This window comes from Haliotis rufescens, unplaced genomic scaffold (assembly GCF_023055435.1).
Source record: "Haliotis rufescens isolate VD_foot unplaced genomic scaffold, xgHalRufe1.0.p SCAF_6, whole genome shotgun sequence".
Taxonomy (NCBI): Eukaryota; Metazoa; Mollusca; class Gastropoda; order Lepetellida; family Haliotidae; genus Haliotis; species Haliotis rufescens.
In genome coordinates this window covers 26,281,771-26,300,109 of record NW_025964334.1, presented here as the reverse complement: position 1 = coordinate 26,300,109, position 18,339 = coordinate 26,281,771, and the positions used below count along the sequence as shown (strand labels likewise).

At 45.0% G+C, this 18,339-nt stretch overlaps 2 protein-coding genes across 3 annotated transcripts; one reads left to right on the top strand and one right to left on the bottom strand.

The window, feature by feature from the left end:
- Positions 1-3,495: 3,495 nt before the first annotated feature.
- Positions 3,496-9,937, bottom strand: LOC124126098 (regenerating islet-derived protein 4-like). 2 transcript variants are annotated; one of them, XM_046489525.2, is made up of 6 exons: positions 9,826-9,937; positions 7,206-7,362; positions 6,043-6,173; positions 5,672-5,767; positions 4,425-4,583; positions 3,496-3,969 (listed from the first exon to the last, which is right to left on the bottom strand). In XM_046489525.2, the coding sequence occupies exons 1-6, from the start codon at positions 9,872-9,874 to the stop codon at positions 3,734-3,736; spliced, it is 828 nt and encodes a 275-aa protein (XP_046345481.2). In that variant the 5' UTR covers positions 9,875-9,937; the 3' UTR covers positions 3,496-3,733. The 2 variants fall into 2 exon arrangements, with proteins under 2 accessions (XP_046345481.2, XP_046345482.2); XM_046489526.2 differs by lacking the exon at positions 4,425-4,583.
- A 617-nt stretch (positions 9,938-10,554) lies between these two features.
- Positions 10,555-16,132, top strand: LOC125374821 (mucin-3A-like). The gene is made up of 2 exons (XM_048386484.1): positions 10,555-10,559; positions 11,569-16,132. Exons 1-2 carry the CDS (start codon positions 10,555-10,557, stop codon positions 16,130-16,132), a joined length of 4,569 nt encoding a protein of 1,522 aa, XP_048242441.1.
- Positions 16,133-18,339: the final 2,207 nt, after the last annotated feature.

Sequence of the window (18,339 nt, the reverse complement as noted above, 5' to 3'; positions counted from 1 at the left end):
GTATTTATTAACAGGTGTCAAGACTTGAAATAATATGTACACACATATGTAAGGTGGTGCATGTGTTATCAAGTTGTGCAAGTTATCAATAACTTGTTTTGACATACTTGTGAAGTCCATTAATTGTAATTGTCAGGGTACATGAAATTACTTATAATGTGCACAATGACATTTTTTGGCTATCATTTGAAGAGCTTAGAGCTAAAAGGGGCCAAAATGCACTTTGGCCGTTTTTGCATAGTATTGCATAAATAACATCTATGAGTTCGAAAAAATATTGTATGTTTTCATTGATGCGATTTTGAAATAAAGCTACTTAAAATTCTATAAAAGGGCCAAAGTAAAGTTCCAAAAGGACCAGAGTCACTTTGCTAGATTTTAGATCAATCTCACATGTTAAATCCCATGCAAATGCCTGAGGGTAAAAAAGGGCCAAAATACAGACATTGGCCCTTTCCACCCTTACACAAATTAAAAACGTAAGTTTATTTCCTTTTTTGAATGTTTTTTATAACAACATTTATATCTCTGCTGTCAGAATGCGTTAATGTCTAGGATTTTATCGGTAAAAAAATATTCATTAACATGCATAATATTATGTGTTTTCATCGCTTTTCTCAAAACAGACTCCACATGACATTGGCCCTTATGGCTCGAAGCTCTTCATTTGTAAACAGAAGCTGAGGAGGAAGCCTGCAGCTGGGGTCTTACAAGCCACTGACAAGTACATGGCGACCCGTGTTAAAGAATGGCTTCGAGTTCCAGGAGCAAGGCTTAGAAATGTCACAAGGAAAACGCGTACTGAAAAACAGAGGTGCAGATAGGGAATCTGCAAACAAAAGTGTTGAATTGCAACGGAACAAAGAAATCCCAAAAGTTGGTGTTGACATCTTATTTTTCACAGGGTTATGCCAGGTTCTCTTGGGCACTACTGAAGTTAATAAATTATCTAAGGTATAAACTCCAAAAGATGGAGTTATGGCCTTTGCTTCATGCTTTTTTTTAAGTTGATGGAATGGGGTTGGGGGTGGGGGTGGGGGTGGGGGTGGGGGTGGGGGGAGTTTGTCTCGCAAATGAATTTGAAGCCACATAAATGAAATTGTGCAGGCCAATATGAGGGGTATATGTTTAGACTGAAGTTTAAACTTGGTTTTGAGAATGTATGTTTCACATCCGCCTTGTTGCAGGTAGTAACACTGTTTTCTTGTAAATAATAATAAATTGATAATAAAGTTTATTATTCTGTTTGGCTCTTTGTGTTTAATTATAAGTATTAACTACACATGTATTAAGGTACATTAAAAATAGTACTGTAACTAATGCTTGGATGGTGATAGGACTTGAGAGGTTGGACAATTCTAAACCTGTAATTACTGTCAGGCCAATGCCAACCCAATCCTGCGCGGATAATTATTGTCGACGTTGGGCCGATGTCCATCCGATGCTGAGTCGATAACAATTGCCTATGTTAGGCCGATGGCTGGCCAGATACTATTTACGACGTTGGGCCGATGTCGATCCGATGAGCAAAACTTCATCGGCCCGACGATGTTTGCCCACGCTGGGCCGGTGCAGTACCGATGCAGGGCCGATGAAGTTTGCCGACGTAGAGCCGATGTCGATCCGATGAGCAAAACTTCATCGGCCCGACGATGTTTGCCGACGCTGGGCCAATGCAGGGCCGACGTTGGGCCGATGTCGATCCGATGAGCAAAACTTCATCGGCCCGACGATGTTTGCCCACGCTGGGCCGGTGCAGTGCCGATGCAGGGCCGATGAAGTTTGCCGACGTTTGCCGACGTAGGGCCGATGTCGATCCGATGAGCAAATCTTCATCGGCATGATGCAGTATGCCGACGGTGGGCCAATGGTATAGCCGACGTTGGGCCGATGCAGGGCCCATGATGGCATGCAGGGCCGATGATGGCATGCTACCTCGGTGCATACTCCAGTGTATATACTCCGTATAATCTGTCACCCTGTGTGCTTTATACTTCAGTGTATATACCCCATGCATAGTGTCGCCCTGTTCTGTATACCCCAGTGTATATGTTACAGGGAATTTAGTTAATGTCTGATTCACTCAGGGAATATACATTATCCCTAAATGTTTCAGGTATTATATATATTACCTGATTTAACATCAAGTTTGTTAGACATATTCCCTGCAATTACTTTCGAGGCTCTCATATGGTCAAACTTGCCCCTCAGATATATTTGACATGATAACAAATACCTTTGACTTAACTTAACGTGTATATATATACATGTTAAGTGAAAGGTATTTGTTATCAATTTATATATACTGTCACAGGGTGTTCTATGTACTCCAGTGTATATACCATGGAAATACAGTCACATTGTGTTCTGTATACTTCAGTGTATATGCCCCGTATATACTGTCACATTGTGTTCTGTATACTCCAGTGTATATGCCCCGTATATACTGTCACATTGTGTTCTGTATACTCCAGTGTATATGCCCCGTATATACAGTCACATTGTGTTCTGTATACTCCAGTGTATATGCCCCGTATATACAGTCACATTGTGTTCTGTATACTCCAGTGTATATGCCCCGTATATACTGTCACATTGTGTTCTGTATCCTCCAGTATGTATACCACATACACAGTCACAATGTGTCCTATATACACCAGTGCGTCTCCAATAAATACTGTCACGTTGTGTTCTGTATACTCCATCATGCATTTAGCATATATACTTTCAATAAACATCAGCGGGTATAACTATATATACTGTCACTTTGTGTTTGTATACGTCAATGTATATGTACCATATATTGTCATTTTGTGTTCAATGTCCGCATATGTTTATATATCTCATGATGTTTCATTGTTTATCGTATACTCCTTGTGTCCAGCATGGTTGACGGTTGTTTTCTGTAGGTTTCGCACAGGTTAGTACAAAATTACAAAAAATAATGGTTGTCCTGTTCAGCTCCCCTTTTCAGAGAAAAAGAACTGTACGGGAAAATGATTGAGTCTCTCACAAATATCCTACATAGTAAATGTTAGAATACTGCAACCTGCTACGGATTCCAGGTCAGATAAGGTCCGTCGGATCTCCGAATAAACATACTTGACTGATTGCGTGTCATCCTGCCTGATATAGCGTGCAGCAGTGCCTCTTCACAGTGTAATTTGGGTAGCCTAGTGGTTAAAGCGTTCGCACGTCACGCCGAAGACCCGGGTTCGATTCCCGACATGGGTACTATGTGTGAAGCCCATTTCTGGTGTCCCCCGCCGTGATATTGCTGGAATATTGCTAAAAGCGGCGTAAAACCGTACTCACTCACTCACTCACTCACTCACTCACTCACTCACTCACTCACAGTGTAATTATTCAGGATATAACGAATTAAAGTACACCACTAAGCACGTATATGTTTGTATGCATTACTGAGTGTGATGTTTGTAATGTTTGACTAAAATGTATTTTGTTTGGGCTCCAAAGACAACATCCGTAGTCATATACTTTTATTTTAGCTATAACATACTACAACGAACTTTTTAAATCATTCTTAAATCTTACAAAACAGTTATGTTTACAGTCGTAGGTATTTATAAATGGTTTCCACAAATCGTGGGTTTGGGTTGGCTCGAACTTCTGGGACATGGCCCATTTCTATATGAACGTCAACATCAGTAACTGCAGTTATCTCAAGAGACGTCCATGTTGGTACGACGTTCTTTATGACTTCCCATGTGGTTTATTTAGTCCATGTCTCCCAACCAAGGCCATCTTGAAGGTCAGAGGGCGTCAATGATGTACTCAACAGTACACATGAGCGGCTGGACTGTTCAAAACTAAAGCTCTGACAGGTAGCCACTACTGCGCACGATGACGCGCATCGTATCCGGGAGGGCGAGGTCACTTCCTCTAAGACAGGTCCCAGTCTGTTTTTCTGGTCCTTCCCCATCCTATGCCAGTGGCGTGTTACGAAACCTGCAAAACAACCACTACATGCAATGCATCATTATGCTTATATGACCTCAAGCAATATTGGAGTTGATTTTCAAGGTTCATTTGCTATCAAAGGCTCATAACTACAAATTAATATCAATTCAATTATATTGCTACGCTTGAACAACGATCGATAACGGATCGCACTTTTTTCTTAATAAAAATTATATTATAATGGCAGCATCCATCCATCCATCCATCCATCCATCCATCTATCCATCCATCCATCCATCCATCCATCCCATGAAAAGCAAATACCCTGATGTGAGACTGCATTGACAGGAAGTACCTTTACCGATTACTGAGTCACATATGACGACAGTTGCCAATTTGTATGTTAGCTGCAAAAACCTCATTTTAAAAATTTCAATCTAGATGGCGTAGTGCAAAGTGCGATCTGTATATGGTGCATGACATTTCTTTATTTAGCGGCTTACACTGTGACGTGTTACAGCTCTGGGTCTCTTCACCATGGCCCAAACAGTAATCTTCATTTTCCTGTGGGGCGGGGTTGTCACATGATCTCACACGAGACCTCGGTGTTTGGCAGCCACATGGCGACCATTCACCCCATTCGCCCCACCCGCTATTAACCTCTGTGAAGGACAGATCAAGACAATGGGAAAGTTGATGAACATTATTATGAAAACCATTATTACTGTAAGATGTACGACTACATGCAAACAGACCCTGCCCATCCACCCCATCTCCACCCAAGGTAAGGTTTGCAACCAAATTTAAACCAACACAGATATAATGTAATGCATTTGCATATCTGCTTACTGTACATACAGTTACACTAAATTGTTAGGCACGTGAAGATCCGGGTTAGAATAGGTCTTCAGCAACCCATGCTTGCCATAAGAGGCGATCATGCCTGTCGTAAGGGGCAACTAATAGGATCGGGTGATCAGGCTTGGTTCATGCATGTCATCGTATTCTAGTTGGGTAGATCGATGCTCATGATGTCAATCACTGGATTGTCTGGTCCAGACTCGACTATTTACAATCTCCGTCATGTATGGAATATTGCTGAGTGCGGCGTGAAAAGGAAATTTTGATATTATATAGCAATATGTATAGATATAAAACGTCAAGGCCAGAAAATAACCAGTCTCGACTATCCCACGAAACAGATTCCATCGGGCGTAAAAGGGTAATATCGGTGAAAGATATACAAATGGATCACAGATAATCAATGATGACACCAGGTGTTCGCGAAATGGGTAAGCATGTCCTATGCTACCGGTCGCACCCTCACACAATGTAAGGAAAGTATGTGTTTTTTGCATGACACCGCATTGCAGTACTTAAAAGGAACACTCATGCTCTAGACCTTTTAAGCCATAAATAAGTAATGTTTTTTTTATATCAAAAGACAGATCGTGCACGTGCTCAAGGAAGTAAAACCACCATACTGTAACATAAAATTGACTTAATAGAAGACAGATTTCAGATTCTATTACTATTACTATCTACTACAGATTACTATGGGCAACACGGGTTTTTATTCCACCAAGGATAACACAACTCCGCCGTTCTGCCAGTTGGTAGCGGTCAATTTCAGCGGACACTCATCCAAGTTGAGGAGTTGACCCTTATACCTGTACGCGTGTCCATCTCATCAATGCGAAATCGCAAAGTGCGCAATCTGTATCAGTTGAAGGTGCTCGGTAAATCTCACCTATATCTACTTCGCATAGGTAGTCAAGGGGCATCACGCACGGAACCGGCTCCCAGGAGTGCACCCCAACCTGTCCACTGAGTGCAAGGCAATGATCTTGGGACAAATAAAAACATCTTCTTCTCAGACAACGTAAAGCATAGTTCCATATCACGATACGATCGTATATCTGGATAAGTCAACACAATTTTCTATGTTTAATACATCGAGCATACAAACTGCTTAATATATATGTATTATATTAGATTATGTCCCCAATATTTTCAAAATAGCCCTCTTGCATGCACAGGGGAATAATGGAGCCTCAGACTGAATTACTGAAGTTCACTCGACCTAAATTTAACACAATCCTTGTTCAACAATACCCTTACCTGGTGGAGGTGTGGCAAGAAGACCTATCCGTGACCAAAGGAGAGGTGTGTAGTCACCCCACATCCACGATCCGTCAGCTGTTGCCTTCAGCCCCACCCACACAGGGTTTCCCACGACGCCTTGAGCGTCCCTGGGTACAGAATTACACTTTGGGTCGTATTCACGAGCTGATTTTTAAGCATTTGGTTTAATGACGAGAACATCATTTTGTCGACGTAGCACGAGTCTATATAGCCTTTGTGTAATATGCTAGCTATGACTGAAGAAACTCACAGTTGAAGTTATGTGAGTGTCCGCGTTTTGGATTCACGCAGCTTGAAGCAACATTTCAGTTATTTTAAGAAAGGAGGCACCAAGGATGCGCCTCACTCAATGTACCAGTTACTGAAGACAAAGTGAGTGAATGAGGATTTTGGCCGCCTTCGGCACTATTTAAGCAATATCACGGCGGGAGTCACCAGAAATAGGCTTCACACATTGTACCCATGAATGGAATCGATCCCTAGATGACGTGGCGTGGCCCTACAGCAGAACTATCCTGCTGACAGGAAGGTTACCTAAATGACGTTACGTAGCCCCACCACGGAACTATCCGGCTGACAGATAGGTTACCTAAATGACGTGACGTAGTTCTTCCACTGAACTATCCTGCTGACAGAAAGGTTACTTAAATGACGTGACGTAGTTCTTCCACTGAACTATCCGGCTGACAGAAAGGTTACCTAAATGACGTGACGTAGCCCAACCACGGAACTATCCTGCTGAAAGAAAGGTTACTTAAATGACGTGACGTAGTTCTTCCACTGAACTATCCGGCTGACAGAAAGGTTACCTAAATGACGTTACGTAGCCCCACCACGGAACTATCCTGCTGAAAGAAAGGTTACTTAAATGACGTGACGTAGTTCCACCACGGAACTATCCGGCTGACAGAAAGGTTACCTAAGTGACGTGACGAAGCCCCACCACGGAACTATTCGGCTGACAGAAAGGTTACCTAAATGACGTTACGTATCTCCACCACGGAACTATCCGGCTGACAGAAAGGTTACCTAAATGACGTTACGTAGCCCCACCACGGAACTATCCTGCTGACAGAAAGGTTACCTAAGTGACGTGACGAAGCCCCACCACGGAACAATCCTGCTGACAGAAAGGTTACCTAAATGACGTGACGTAGCTCTCCTCTTGATCGTCGTCAATAGAAACAAGATGTCCGCCTTCGTCAAAGCAATTGTCATCGGCGGTGGTCCAGTCTCTGGGATTTGTCATGTACATGTAGCAGTGGGGACCCTCCACATGCCACGGTGGCGGGCAGCCTGGGTAGTGAATATAAAGAAACGTAATGAACTACACAGCATTTACTTGGGATAAAACTTGAGTTACCCCCTCTTGAAATTTGTAACAGAGTTTAGCACTGCCCTTTATACACGCAACATAGCGAATATTGAGTGGTTTGTGTCCTATGCATGATCGGTAAGTAATATCATCAGCCTTGCTCACACTTTAATAAACTCTTCTATCATTGTAACATATCATGGACTTTGAACTCAAACGAGTTATGAGGTGAGGTGAGGTGAAATGGGGTTTAACGTCGCGTTCAAGATTATTCCACATATATAGCGACGTGCATGCACGTGTATGTGTGTGTGTGACTGCTTGTACTAGTCCGGACTGATGCCGATTTATAGTATTAGCACACTGAGATACCATGCCGCAGTTTAACATGAATACCCCACTCAGACACAGTATACTGACTCCGAGCCGACCAGTCCTTGTTTTAGCCCCTTAATGCCGAGCGCCAGACAGGGTAACAACGTTTTGGTATGACGCGGCTGGGGATCGAACCCCGAACCTTCCGCTCTCCGGGCGGACGCTCTACCATTAGACCACGGAGGCGGTCTCAAACGAGTTATGCCCTACATGAGACATAATATCCCCCTCACTGTTTCCCTCGGCATGCCTCCTCTCGGTATTTAACCACAGTGATACTGTATAAGTGAGTGAGTGAGTGTGTGTGAGTTGGGTTTAACGCCCCTTTGAACAGTGTTTTAGTTATATCAAGGCGTGTCAGCTTAATGTGGGAGGAATTGTCGAAGGGATGTGGGTCTCAGACGTTTACCACTTTGGTGACACCAGTGAGCACGGTTGTGGTGCTGACAAAATGGGGACGAACCGATGTGGACGCCAAACATCTATGATCGTTGGTTCGAATCCCGGTTATGTTTCTTGGTTTGTCAGCACCCTACCCATGTTCGTGGGTTTCACCAAAGTGGTAAACGTCTAAGACATGCATCACTTTTGCTTTCCACTCACATTACGCTGACACGCGGTGATACAACTGGAATACTCTTCAAAGCCGCGTTAAACCCAACTCACTCACTCGGTCATAGTAAAATTGGGTTTTATTGCTGCTTTGAACAGCAATTCAGTTGTATCTAGGCTTGTCAAGTTTTTGCGGGAGGAAAACCGGAAGTGAGGTATATTTTCTACGTTTACGACTTTGGTTCAACCCACGAGCACTGTTACATGTAGGGTCCTGAGAAAGCGAGGGCGTACCTGGGTAGCATCCTGCACGCCTAAGGCCGTCTAATTCCTGCATCTGAGTTGACTTTCAGCGTTAGTATGTACACAATTCACCCTCAAAGACACCATTTCGTTGTCAAGATGGACAAGGAAAATAATTAATACCTATACACAGAGCATGTTTGACTCATCTGGTCAAAACCGCCTCCGTGGTCTAGTGGTAGAGCGTCCGCCCGGAGAGCGGAAGGTTCGGGGTTCGATGCCCGGCCGCGTCATACCAAAAGACGTTAAAAGATGGTACTTGTTGTAACCCTGTCTGGCGCTCGGCATTAAAGGGCTAAAACAAGGACTGGTCGGCTCGGAGTCAGTATACTGTGTCTGAGTGGGGTATTCATGTTAAACTGCGGCATGGTATCTCAGTGTGCTAGCACTATAAATTGGCATCAGTCCGGACTAGTACAAGCAGCCACACACACACGTGCATGCACGTCGCTATATAAGTGCAATAATCTTGGACGCGACGTTAAACCCCATTTAACCTCACCTCACCTCATCTGGTCAAAGAACATGTTTGTTTCAATGAACGACCTGACAATGCTCAGATTTAAAAGGGGGTCGGAGATCGCGAGACGAGAAAACATGTTATTTAACAAGAAAAGGTTCAATGTTCTATTTGTTATGCACTGTTAACTGGTCTTGCAACAACAATGTGACCAAGGCGGACTGAAAGTAAGGAAGAGAATTTATGGATGTCAACTTTTATATTTTGAGGATCACAACGTTTCGGAGTATATAATATGTATGTTCCTGTTAAGTTTCCACCTTTGTTATCTTATTACTTTTGTTGTTATTGGTACATATATATATCTTCTCTACTTCAAACACGAAGGAGTAAGTATCTACTCCGAGGTTGTGTTCCTTATAATAAAGAAGTTGACATCCATAAATTCTCCTCCTCATGTGTATCACCTCTAAAAGTCTCTTAGAGGACTGAAATTAGTTTCGGAATCGAGATACAGTAAACTACGGTTAAAACGAACTCAAAGGGACTGCTAATCTTAGTTCGTTATAACCGTAGTTCGTTATAAGCATATACACAGCAATGGCCTGGACCAAAAAATAAATTCGTTATATCCGTCAGTTCGTTATAAGTGTGATCGTTATAACCGTAGTTTACTGTACCATTAAACGAGAGCCACATAGAGAAAATGTTATTTTTTCTGATAACCGCTGAGTATATTGTTCTATATACCTACCCCAGATTGGCGAGATCGCAAGAAGCAGCCATATACCGGACAGTGCCATAACTCTGTATCCTCAGTGAAAGTGGAAATCATGATTGAAGTTATAGAACATGACCGCCCTTTCACCACCATTAATGAATTCATGATTATTGGTGAATCCCAGAGAGCATCACTTAGCGCCATTAGGGGTAAGCAATCTGTTCTCTCAGGGTCGTGACTCCATATAGCATTTGAAAGGAAAATAATCATATGGACATTGCACCTTATTCAAAGCAAAGGTTTTACAGATAAAGCCACCTTACCAGTAGTCGGGGGAATCTATGAACGCAGTGTCATCATTATAATCAGATAATTAGAAAAGGACAGATTTGTTCCCTAAGGACATTTTACGTTCAGGTACTGTTATTATAACGGATCAATCGTCAGTCAAACACTAATAGATCAGGATCGATATACAAATAAATGATTATCCTGTAATGTCTCCGTTTTAGGTGAGGAATGATTAAACACACCTAGAATCTGTTTGGAGGGTAGAAATACACCGTGGAGCCTATGTATGACGTCAGTGTGTGTGTGTGTGTGTGTGTGTGTGTGTGTGTGTGTGTGTGTGTGTGTGTGTGTGTGTGTGTGTGTGTGTGTGTGTGTGTGTGTTATCGGGCAAAAGTTACATTAAAAAACATACTGGTCTCTTTGATGGAGGACTCGAACTGACTACACCAATAGCATAAAGCCCGTTCAGAGATGAGGTGAGGTGAAATGGGCCTTCTCGTCGCGTTCAAGGTTATTTCCCTTTTACAGCGACGTGTATGCACGTATGTGTGTTATAATGTGTTATAATGCTTGCACACTGAGATACCATGCCGCAGTCGGACATGGGTACCCCACTCAGGCACTGTATGCTGACTCGCCTAATACTTATCCCTTTACTGCACTCAGCAATATTCCACCTATATGACGGCGGTTTGTGAATAATCGACTTTGGAACAGACAATCCAGCGATTGACATCGTGAGCATCGATCCACGCCACTGGGATACTATGACATGCTTCAACCAAGTAGGCGAGCCTGACCACCCGATCCCGTTAGTCGCCTCTTAGGACAAGCATAGTCGCACGCTACTACTATCATTGCAACACTAAAGAAACACACAACAAACATACGATCTAACCTATGGCCACAACCACGGATAAATACAGGACATTATTCTACACAGAGACTCACAACGCCTCAGTGTGCTCAACAATCTATTTAAATACCAATCTGTTTTAAGTGTAATTGAGTCTGAAGCTATTTCCATGGTAACCACCAATGTCACTGGATTAACATTCGGCACCTAAACTTGCAATTCACCTTAAGGGACGGACCAGTTAATGTTTTGTCTTAACAAAATAATTTGTTCCACATCAACATAAAGAAATTACCCAGGTCTGTTCGTTGGACATGCTTGGCGTCCTAAAATGTATTGTCGAAAAAAATTAAAGAAAATATAGACCCTTAAATATAGGACGTCAATGCAAGAAAATAATCGGCCAAAACAGATTCCATGGTCTTCAAAAGGCAAAATGGCGGTGAAAATTAATGACACGAGGTGTTCACGTGAAGGATAAGCAGAATTACTCTTGCCATACGGTGGAAGAGATCCCCCCAGAAAAAATAACAAATGGTGGGCCCATCGCCTTCTACATCATCATCATCATCATCATCATCATCATCATCATCATCATCCATTGCCCATCCATCACTACTCCATCACAGCCATCGCCCACTCAATCATCATCCATCACCCACCCCATCACAGCCATCGCCCACTCTATCACCATCCATCACCCACTCCATCACAGCCATCGCCCACTCCATCACAGCCATCGCCCACTCCATCACAGCCATCGCCCACACTATCACAGCCATCGCCCACTCCATCACAGCCATCGCCCACTCCATCACAGCCATCGCCCACACTATCACAGCCATCGCCCACTCTATCACCATCCATCACCCACTCCATCACAGCCATCGCCCACTCTATCACCATCCATCACCCACTCCATCACAGCCATCGCCCACTCCATCACAGCCATCGCCCACTCTATCACCATCCATCACCCACTCCATCACAGCCATCGCCCACTCCATCACAGCCATCGCCCACACTATCACAGCCATCGCCCACTCCATCACAGCCATCGCCCACTCCATCACAGCCATCGCCCACACTATCACAGCCATCGCCCACTCTATCACCATCCATCACCCACTCCATCACAGCCATCGCCCACTCCATCACAGCCATCGCCCACTCTATCACCATCCATCACCCACTCCATCACAGCCATCGCCCACTCCATCACAGCCATCGCCCACTCTATCACCATCCATCGCCCACTCCATCACAGCCATCGCTCACTCAATCATCATCCATCACCCACTCTATCACCATCCATCACCCACTCTATCACCATCCATCACCCACTCTATCACCATCCATCACCCACTCTATCACCATCCATCACCCACTCCATCACAGCCATCGCCCGCTCTATCACCATCCATCGCTCACTCCATCACAGCCATCGCCCACTCTATCACCATCTATCACCCACTCTATCACCATCCATCACCCACTCTATCACCATCCATCACCCACTCTATCACCATCCATCACCCACTCCATCACAGCCATCGCCCACTCTATCACCATCCATCGCCCACTCTATCACCATCCATCGCCCACTCTATCACCATCCATCGCCCACTCTATCACCATCCATCACCCACTCCATCACAGCCATCGCCCGCTCTATCACCATCCATCGCCCACTCTATCACCATCCATCGCCCACTCCATCGCCATCCATCGCCCTTTCCATCCCCATCCATCACCCTCTCATCACCATCCATCACCCTCTCATCACCATCCATCACCAACTCTTCACCATCCATCGCCCACTCATCACCATCCATTGCCCACTCTATCACCATCCATCACCCACTCATCACCATCCATCGCCCACTCATCACCATCCATCGCCCACTCTATCACCATCCATCACCCACTCCATCACAGCCATCGCCCACTCAATCATCATCCATCACCCACTCCATCACAGCCATCGCCCACTCTATCACCATCTATCACCCACTCTATCACCATCCATCACCCACTCCATCACAGCCATCGCCCACTCAATCATCATCCATCACCCACTCCATCACAGCCATCGCCCACTCTATCACCATCTATCACCCACTCTATCACCATCCATCACCCACTCTATCACCATCCATCGCTCACTCTATCACCATCCATCACCCACTCTATCACCATCTATCACCCACTCTATCACCATCCATCACCCACTCTATCACCATCCATCGCCCACTCTATCACCATCCATCACCCACTCCATCACAGCCATCGCCCACTCAATCATCATCCATCACCCACTCCATCACAGCCATCGCCCACTCTATCACCATCTATCACCCACTCTATCACCATCCATCACCCACTCTATCACCATCCATCGCTCACTCTATCACCATCCATCACCCACTCTATCACCATCTATCACCCACTCTATCACCATCCATCACCCACTCTATCACCATCCATCACCCACTCCATCACAGCCATCGCCCGCTCTATCACCATCTATCACCCACTCTATCACCATCCATCACCCACTCCATCACAGCCATCGCCCACTCTATCACCATCTATCACCCACTCTATCACCATCCATCACCCACTCTATCACCATCCATCGCCCACTCTATCACCATCTATCACCCACTCTATCACCATCCATCACCCACTCTATCACCATCCATCACCCACTCTATCACCATCCATCACCCACTCCATCACAGCCATCGCCCGCTCTATCACCATCCATCGCTCACTCTATCACCATCCATCGCCCACTCTATCACCATCTATCACCCACTCTATCACCATCCATCACCCACTCTATCACCATCCATCACCCACTCTATCACCATCCATCACCCACTCTATCACCATCCATCACCCACTCTATCACCATCCATCACCCACTCCATCACAGCCATCGCCCGCTCTATCACCATCCATCGCCCGCTCTATCACCATCCATCACCCACTCCATCACAGCCATCGCCCACTCTATCACCATCCATCACCCACTCCATCACAGCCATCGCCCGCTCTATCACCATCCATCGCCCGCTCTATCATCATCCATCACCCACTCCATCACAGCCATCGCCCACTCTATCACCATCCATCACCCACTCTATCACCATCCATCACCCACTCTATCACCATCCATCACCCATTCTATCACCATCCATCACCCACTCCATCACAGCCATCGCCCGCTCTATCACCATCCATCGCTCACTCTATCACCATCCATCACCCACTCCATCACAGCCATCGCCCACTCTATCACCATCCATCGCCCACTCTATCACCATCCATCGCCCACTCTATCACCATCCATCGCCCACTCTATCACCATCCATCACCCACTCCATCACAGCCATCGCCCGCTCTATCACCATCCATCGCCCACTCTATCACCATCCATCGCCCACTCCATCGCCATCCATCGCCCTTTCCATCCCCATCCATCACCCTCTCATCACCATCCATCACCCTCTCATCACCATCCATCACCAACTCTTCACCATCCATCGCCCACTCATCACCATCCATTGCCCACTCTATCACCATCCATCACCCACTCATCACCATCCATCGCCCACTCATCACCATCCATCGCCCACTCTATCACCATCCATCACCCACTCATCACCATCCATCGCCCACTCATCACCATCCATCGCCCACTCTATCACAGCCATCACCCACTCCATCACCATCCATCACCCACTCCATCACCATCCATCACCCACTCTATCACCATCCATCTCCCACTCCATCACCATCCATCGCCCTTTCCATCACCATCCATCACCCTCTCATCACCATCCATCACCCTCTCATCACCATCCATCACCAACTCTTCACAATCCATCGCCCACTCATCACCATCCATCGCCCACTCCATCACCATCCATCGCCCACTCCATCCCCATCCATCGCCCACTCAATCACCGTTCACCGCCCACTCCATCACCATCCATCGCCCACTCATCACCATTTATCACCCTCTCATCCCCATCCATCACCCTCTCATCACCATCCATCGCCCACTCAATCACCGTTCACCGCCCACTCCATCACCATCCATCGCCCACTCATCACCATTCATCACCCACTCATCACCATCAAACGCCCACTCCATCACCATCCATCACCCACTCTTTCACATCCATCGCCAATTTATCACCATCCATCGCCCACTCTATCACCATCCATCGCCCACTCTATCACCATCCATCGCCCATTTATCACCATCCACCACCCACTCCATCACATACATCGCCTACTCATCACCATCCATCGCCTACTCCATTACCATCCATCACCCACTGCATCACCTGCACCGTTCACCGCCCACTCCATCACCATCCATCGCCCACTCCATCACCATCCATCACCCACTCTATCACCATCCATCTCCCACTCCATCACCATCCATCGCCCTTTCCATCACCATCCATCACCCTCTCATCACCCTCTCATCACCATCCATCACCAACTCTTCACAATCCATCGCCCACTCATCACCATCCATCGCCCACTCCATCACCATCCATCGCCCACTCCATCCCCATCCATCGCCCACTCAATCACCGTTCACCGCCCACTCCATCACCATCCATCGCCCACTCATCACCATTCATCACCCTCTCATCCCCATCCATCACCCTCTCATCACCATCCATCGCCCACTCAATCACCGTTCACCGCCCACTCCATCACCATCCATCGCCCACTCATCACCATTCATCACCCACTCATCACCATCAAACGCCCACTCCATCACCATCCATCACCCACTCTTTCACATCCATCGCCAATTTATCACCATCCATCGCCCACTCTATCACCATCCATCGCCCACTCTATCACCATCCATCGCCCACTCTATCACCATCCATCGCCCATTTATCACCATCCACCACCCACTCCATCACATACATCGCCTACTCATCACCATCCATCGCCTACTCCATTACCATCCATCACCCACTGCATCACCTGCACCGTTCACCGCCCACTCCATCACCATCCATCGCCCACTCATCACCGTCGACCCCCAACGCCCGTTACATCACCATCACCATCCATCCTCCACTCCATCACCATCCTTCGCCTACTCTATCATCACCATCCAAACCCACCATCGCCTTGTCGAGCCATCACTAAACCATAGTCAGTATTTGTGAAATATGTTTCCCGTGAGAAAGAGCAGGTAAACAATCAAGAGCTATCGTGTTCATTCTGATTAAAGTTGCAACCTTGTATCACAAACCAACAATGTATTGCGAGGGGAAAGTGTGTTTGGCCAGGTGCGTTTCCTTCTGACGATGCACCTGTTTTTTTCTACGCACGAACAACACAACGCCGTAGGACCAAACCTTCGCGAAATGTAAAGTGTCGTTACAAGGAAACTTTCGAATAAATGTTGCAGACAGCTTCTATTAAATTATATGTACTTTATGTACCATTCTACGATTGGTCCAAATTATTTGGAAGGAAAGCTAACGAGATATGAGGCTTTACTTCTTACATACCATAAAACTCCAGCTTTAATGAAGTAAAATATTCAGTTCAATTGCCAATACGTTGACCATTGTGTGAGTGGCGGGCAGGACATGCTTGCCCTTTTCGTGAGCACCTGGTGTGATCACTGATTTTCAGTTCTCCATTCATATGATTTTCACTGCTGTTTTTCCTTTTGCGGCCTATGGAGTTTCGTCGGATGGTCGAATATGGTTATTCTCTGGTGTTGTTCCATATTAACCTATGGTGATTAAATTTAAAGAACCCTCTGCCTTTGATTTATAATTACATTATATGTGTCCCGACAGGAGAAAGGGGACCTCATGGATGCTAGGATACAATTGTGTGGTGACGAATAAAGAAAGACGTACGTGTGACCTTACTTCCTTTTAAATCGCCATGTAGATATTACGCGGAATGTACAAATATATCTTATTTTTCTCGTTAGTTCGTAATGTAATAAAAGCATTATTTCAATTTTTTTTATCATACATGTCTACTTTCGATTAATCAGTCAGTATATCCAAATTATTACAACAGTTATTTTTTCAAGTCTAGAAATGGGATTTTACATAAAAATAATCCAAATGTTTGATGCCAAGTATTTCTGTAATAAATAAGAATTGAAGCTTGTGCATTGTGTTCCTGTTTTCCTTAGACACTGTATTTTTAAAATCTAATGAGAAGTCAAAATGTGATTTTTCATCCATAAGGTCCGACTGATTATGTTTCTAGGTTTGTCAGCACCATACCCGTGCTCGTGGGTTTCACCGAAGTGGTAAACGTCCGAGACCTTCATCACTTCGGGCTTTCCTCCCACATTAAGCTGACCCGCCGAGATATAACTGGAATAATGTTAAAAGCGGCGTTAAACCAAACTCACTCACTCACTGATAATAAGTATAGTTGAACATTTAACACTGCAACATATCAAATAAGTTGCAGGTATGAAGATGGGAGGCTGGCAGCATCTTTGGTATAAGTTACCAGCCAGGTTGTCTTCAATTAGGAGATAAACATACTGTGTTTTCAATGTAGAGCTAGGTTACCTGTAGATTTAACCCCGCTAAATTGAATTTGGAACCGAACGCGCAGCGTGAGGTTTCAAATGTTAAATTTAGCGCGGTTAAATCTACAGGTAACCTAGCTGTACATTGAAAACACAGATTGTTTATCTCCATTCTACCATGACTAAATAAAACGCGAACTCTTTGGTGTTAGCAAATATACTGAGTGAAGCGGCATGGGTTTAGTACAGTGTTTTGAGTGGGTTATCGATCTGAATTACGGAATCACCGAACAAAATATGGTGCCGTATATACTAAAGCAGTTTGTTTACACCGTAATACTTCACTCGAACATGTGACAGGCATTGAAAGCATATAAGCACGTCAACTTGGTAAGCTAACATGAGGTGGGCATCCCGAAAGAAAACAAAACAAGTTTTGCAAGGCTTTCGCTCTACATCGCACGTCACCATTATGACGTCATATCGCTCATTGTGACGCAAAAGATATGACGTCACAGTCGTGTATAGAAAAGCGCCAAAATTCCAAGCTCTCTGTTGTCTCCAAAACGTAAATACATTCCCTTTGTTGATTTCTATCGTTTTTTTTCTGCACGAAATGTATTGCCACACATCCTTTGAATATTGTAGTAACCGCATCTGGGCATTTTGTAACCTGTAATTGTAGATATAGTTATTTAAATATGCCTACCGACAATGACTGAAAATAGTACTATTCTATGAATATTAGCTTCCGCGGTGATGCGGCCGTCAAACCATCTGTTTCAATCAGAGGGGGTTTATTGTGATTTAATAGCCTCTGATTGACCAATCAGAATCGAGT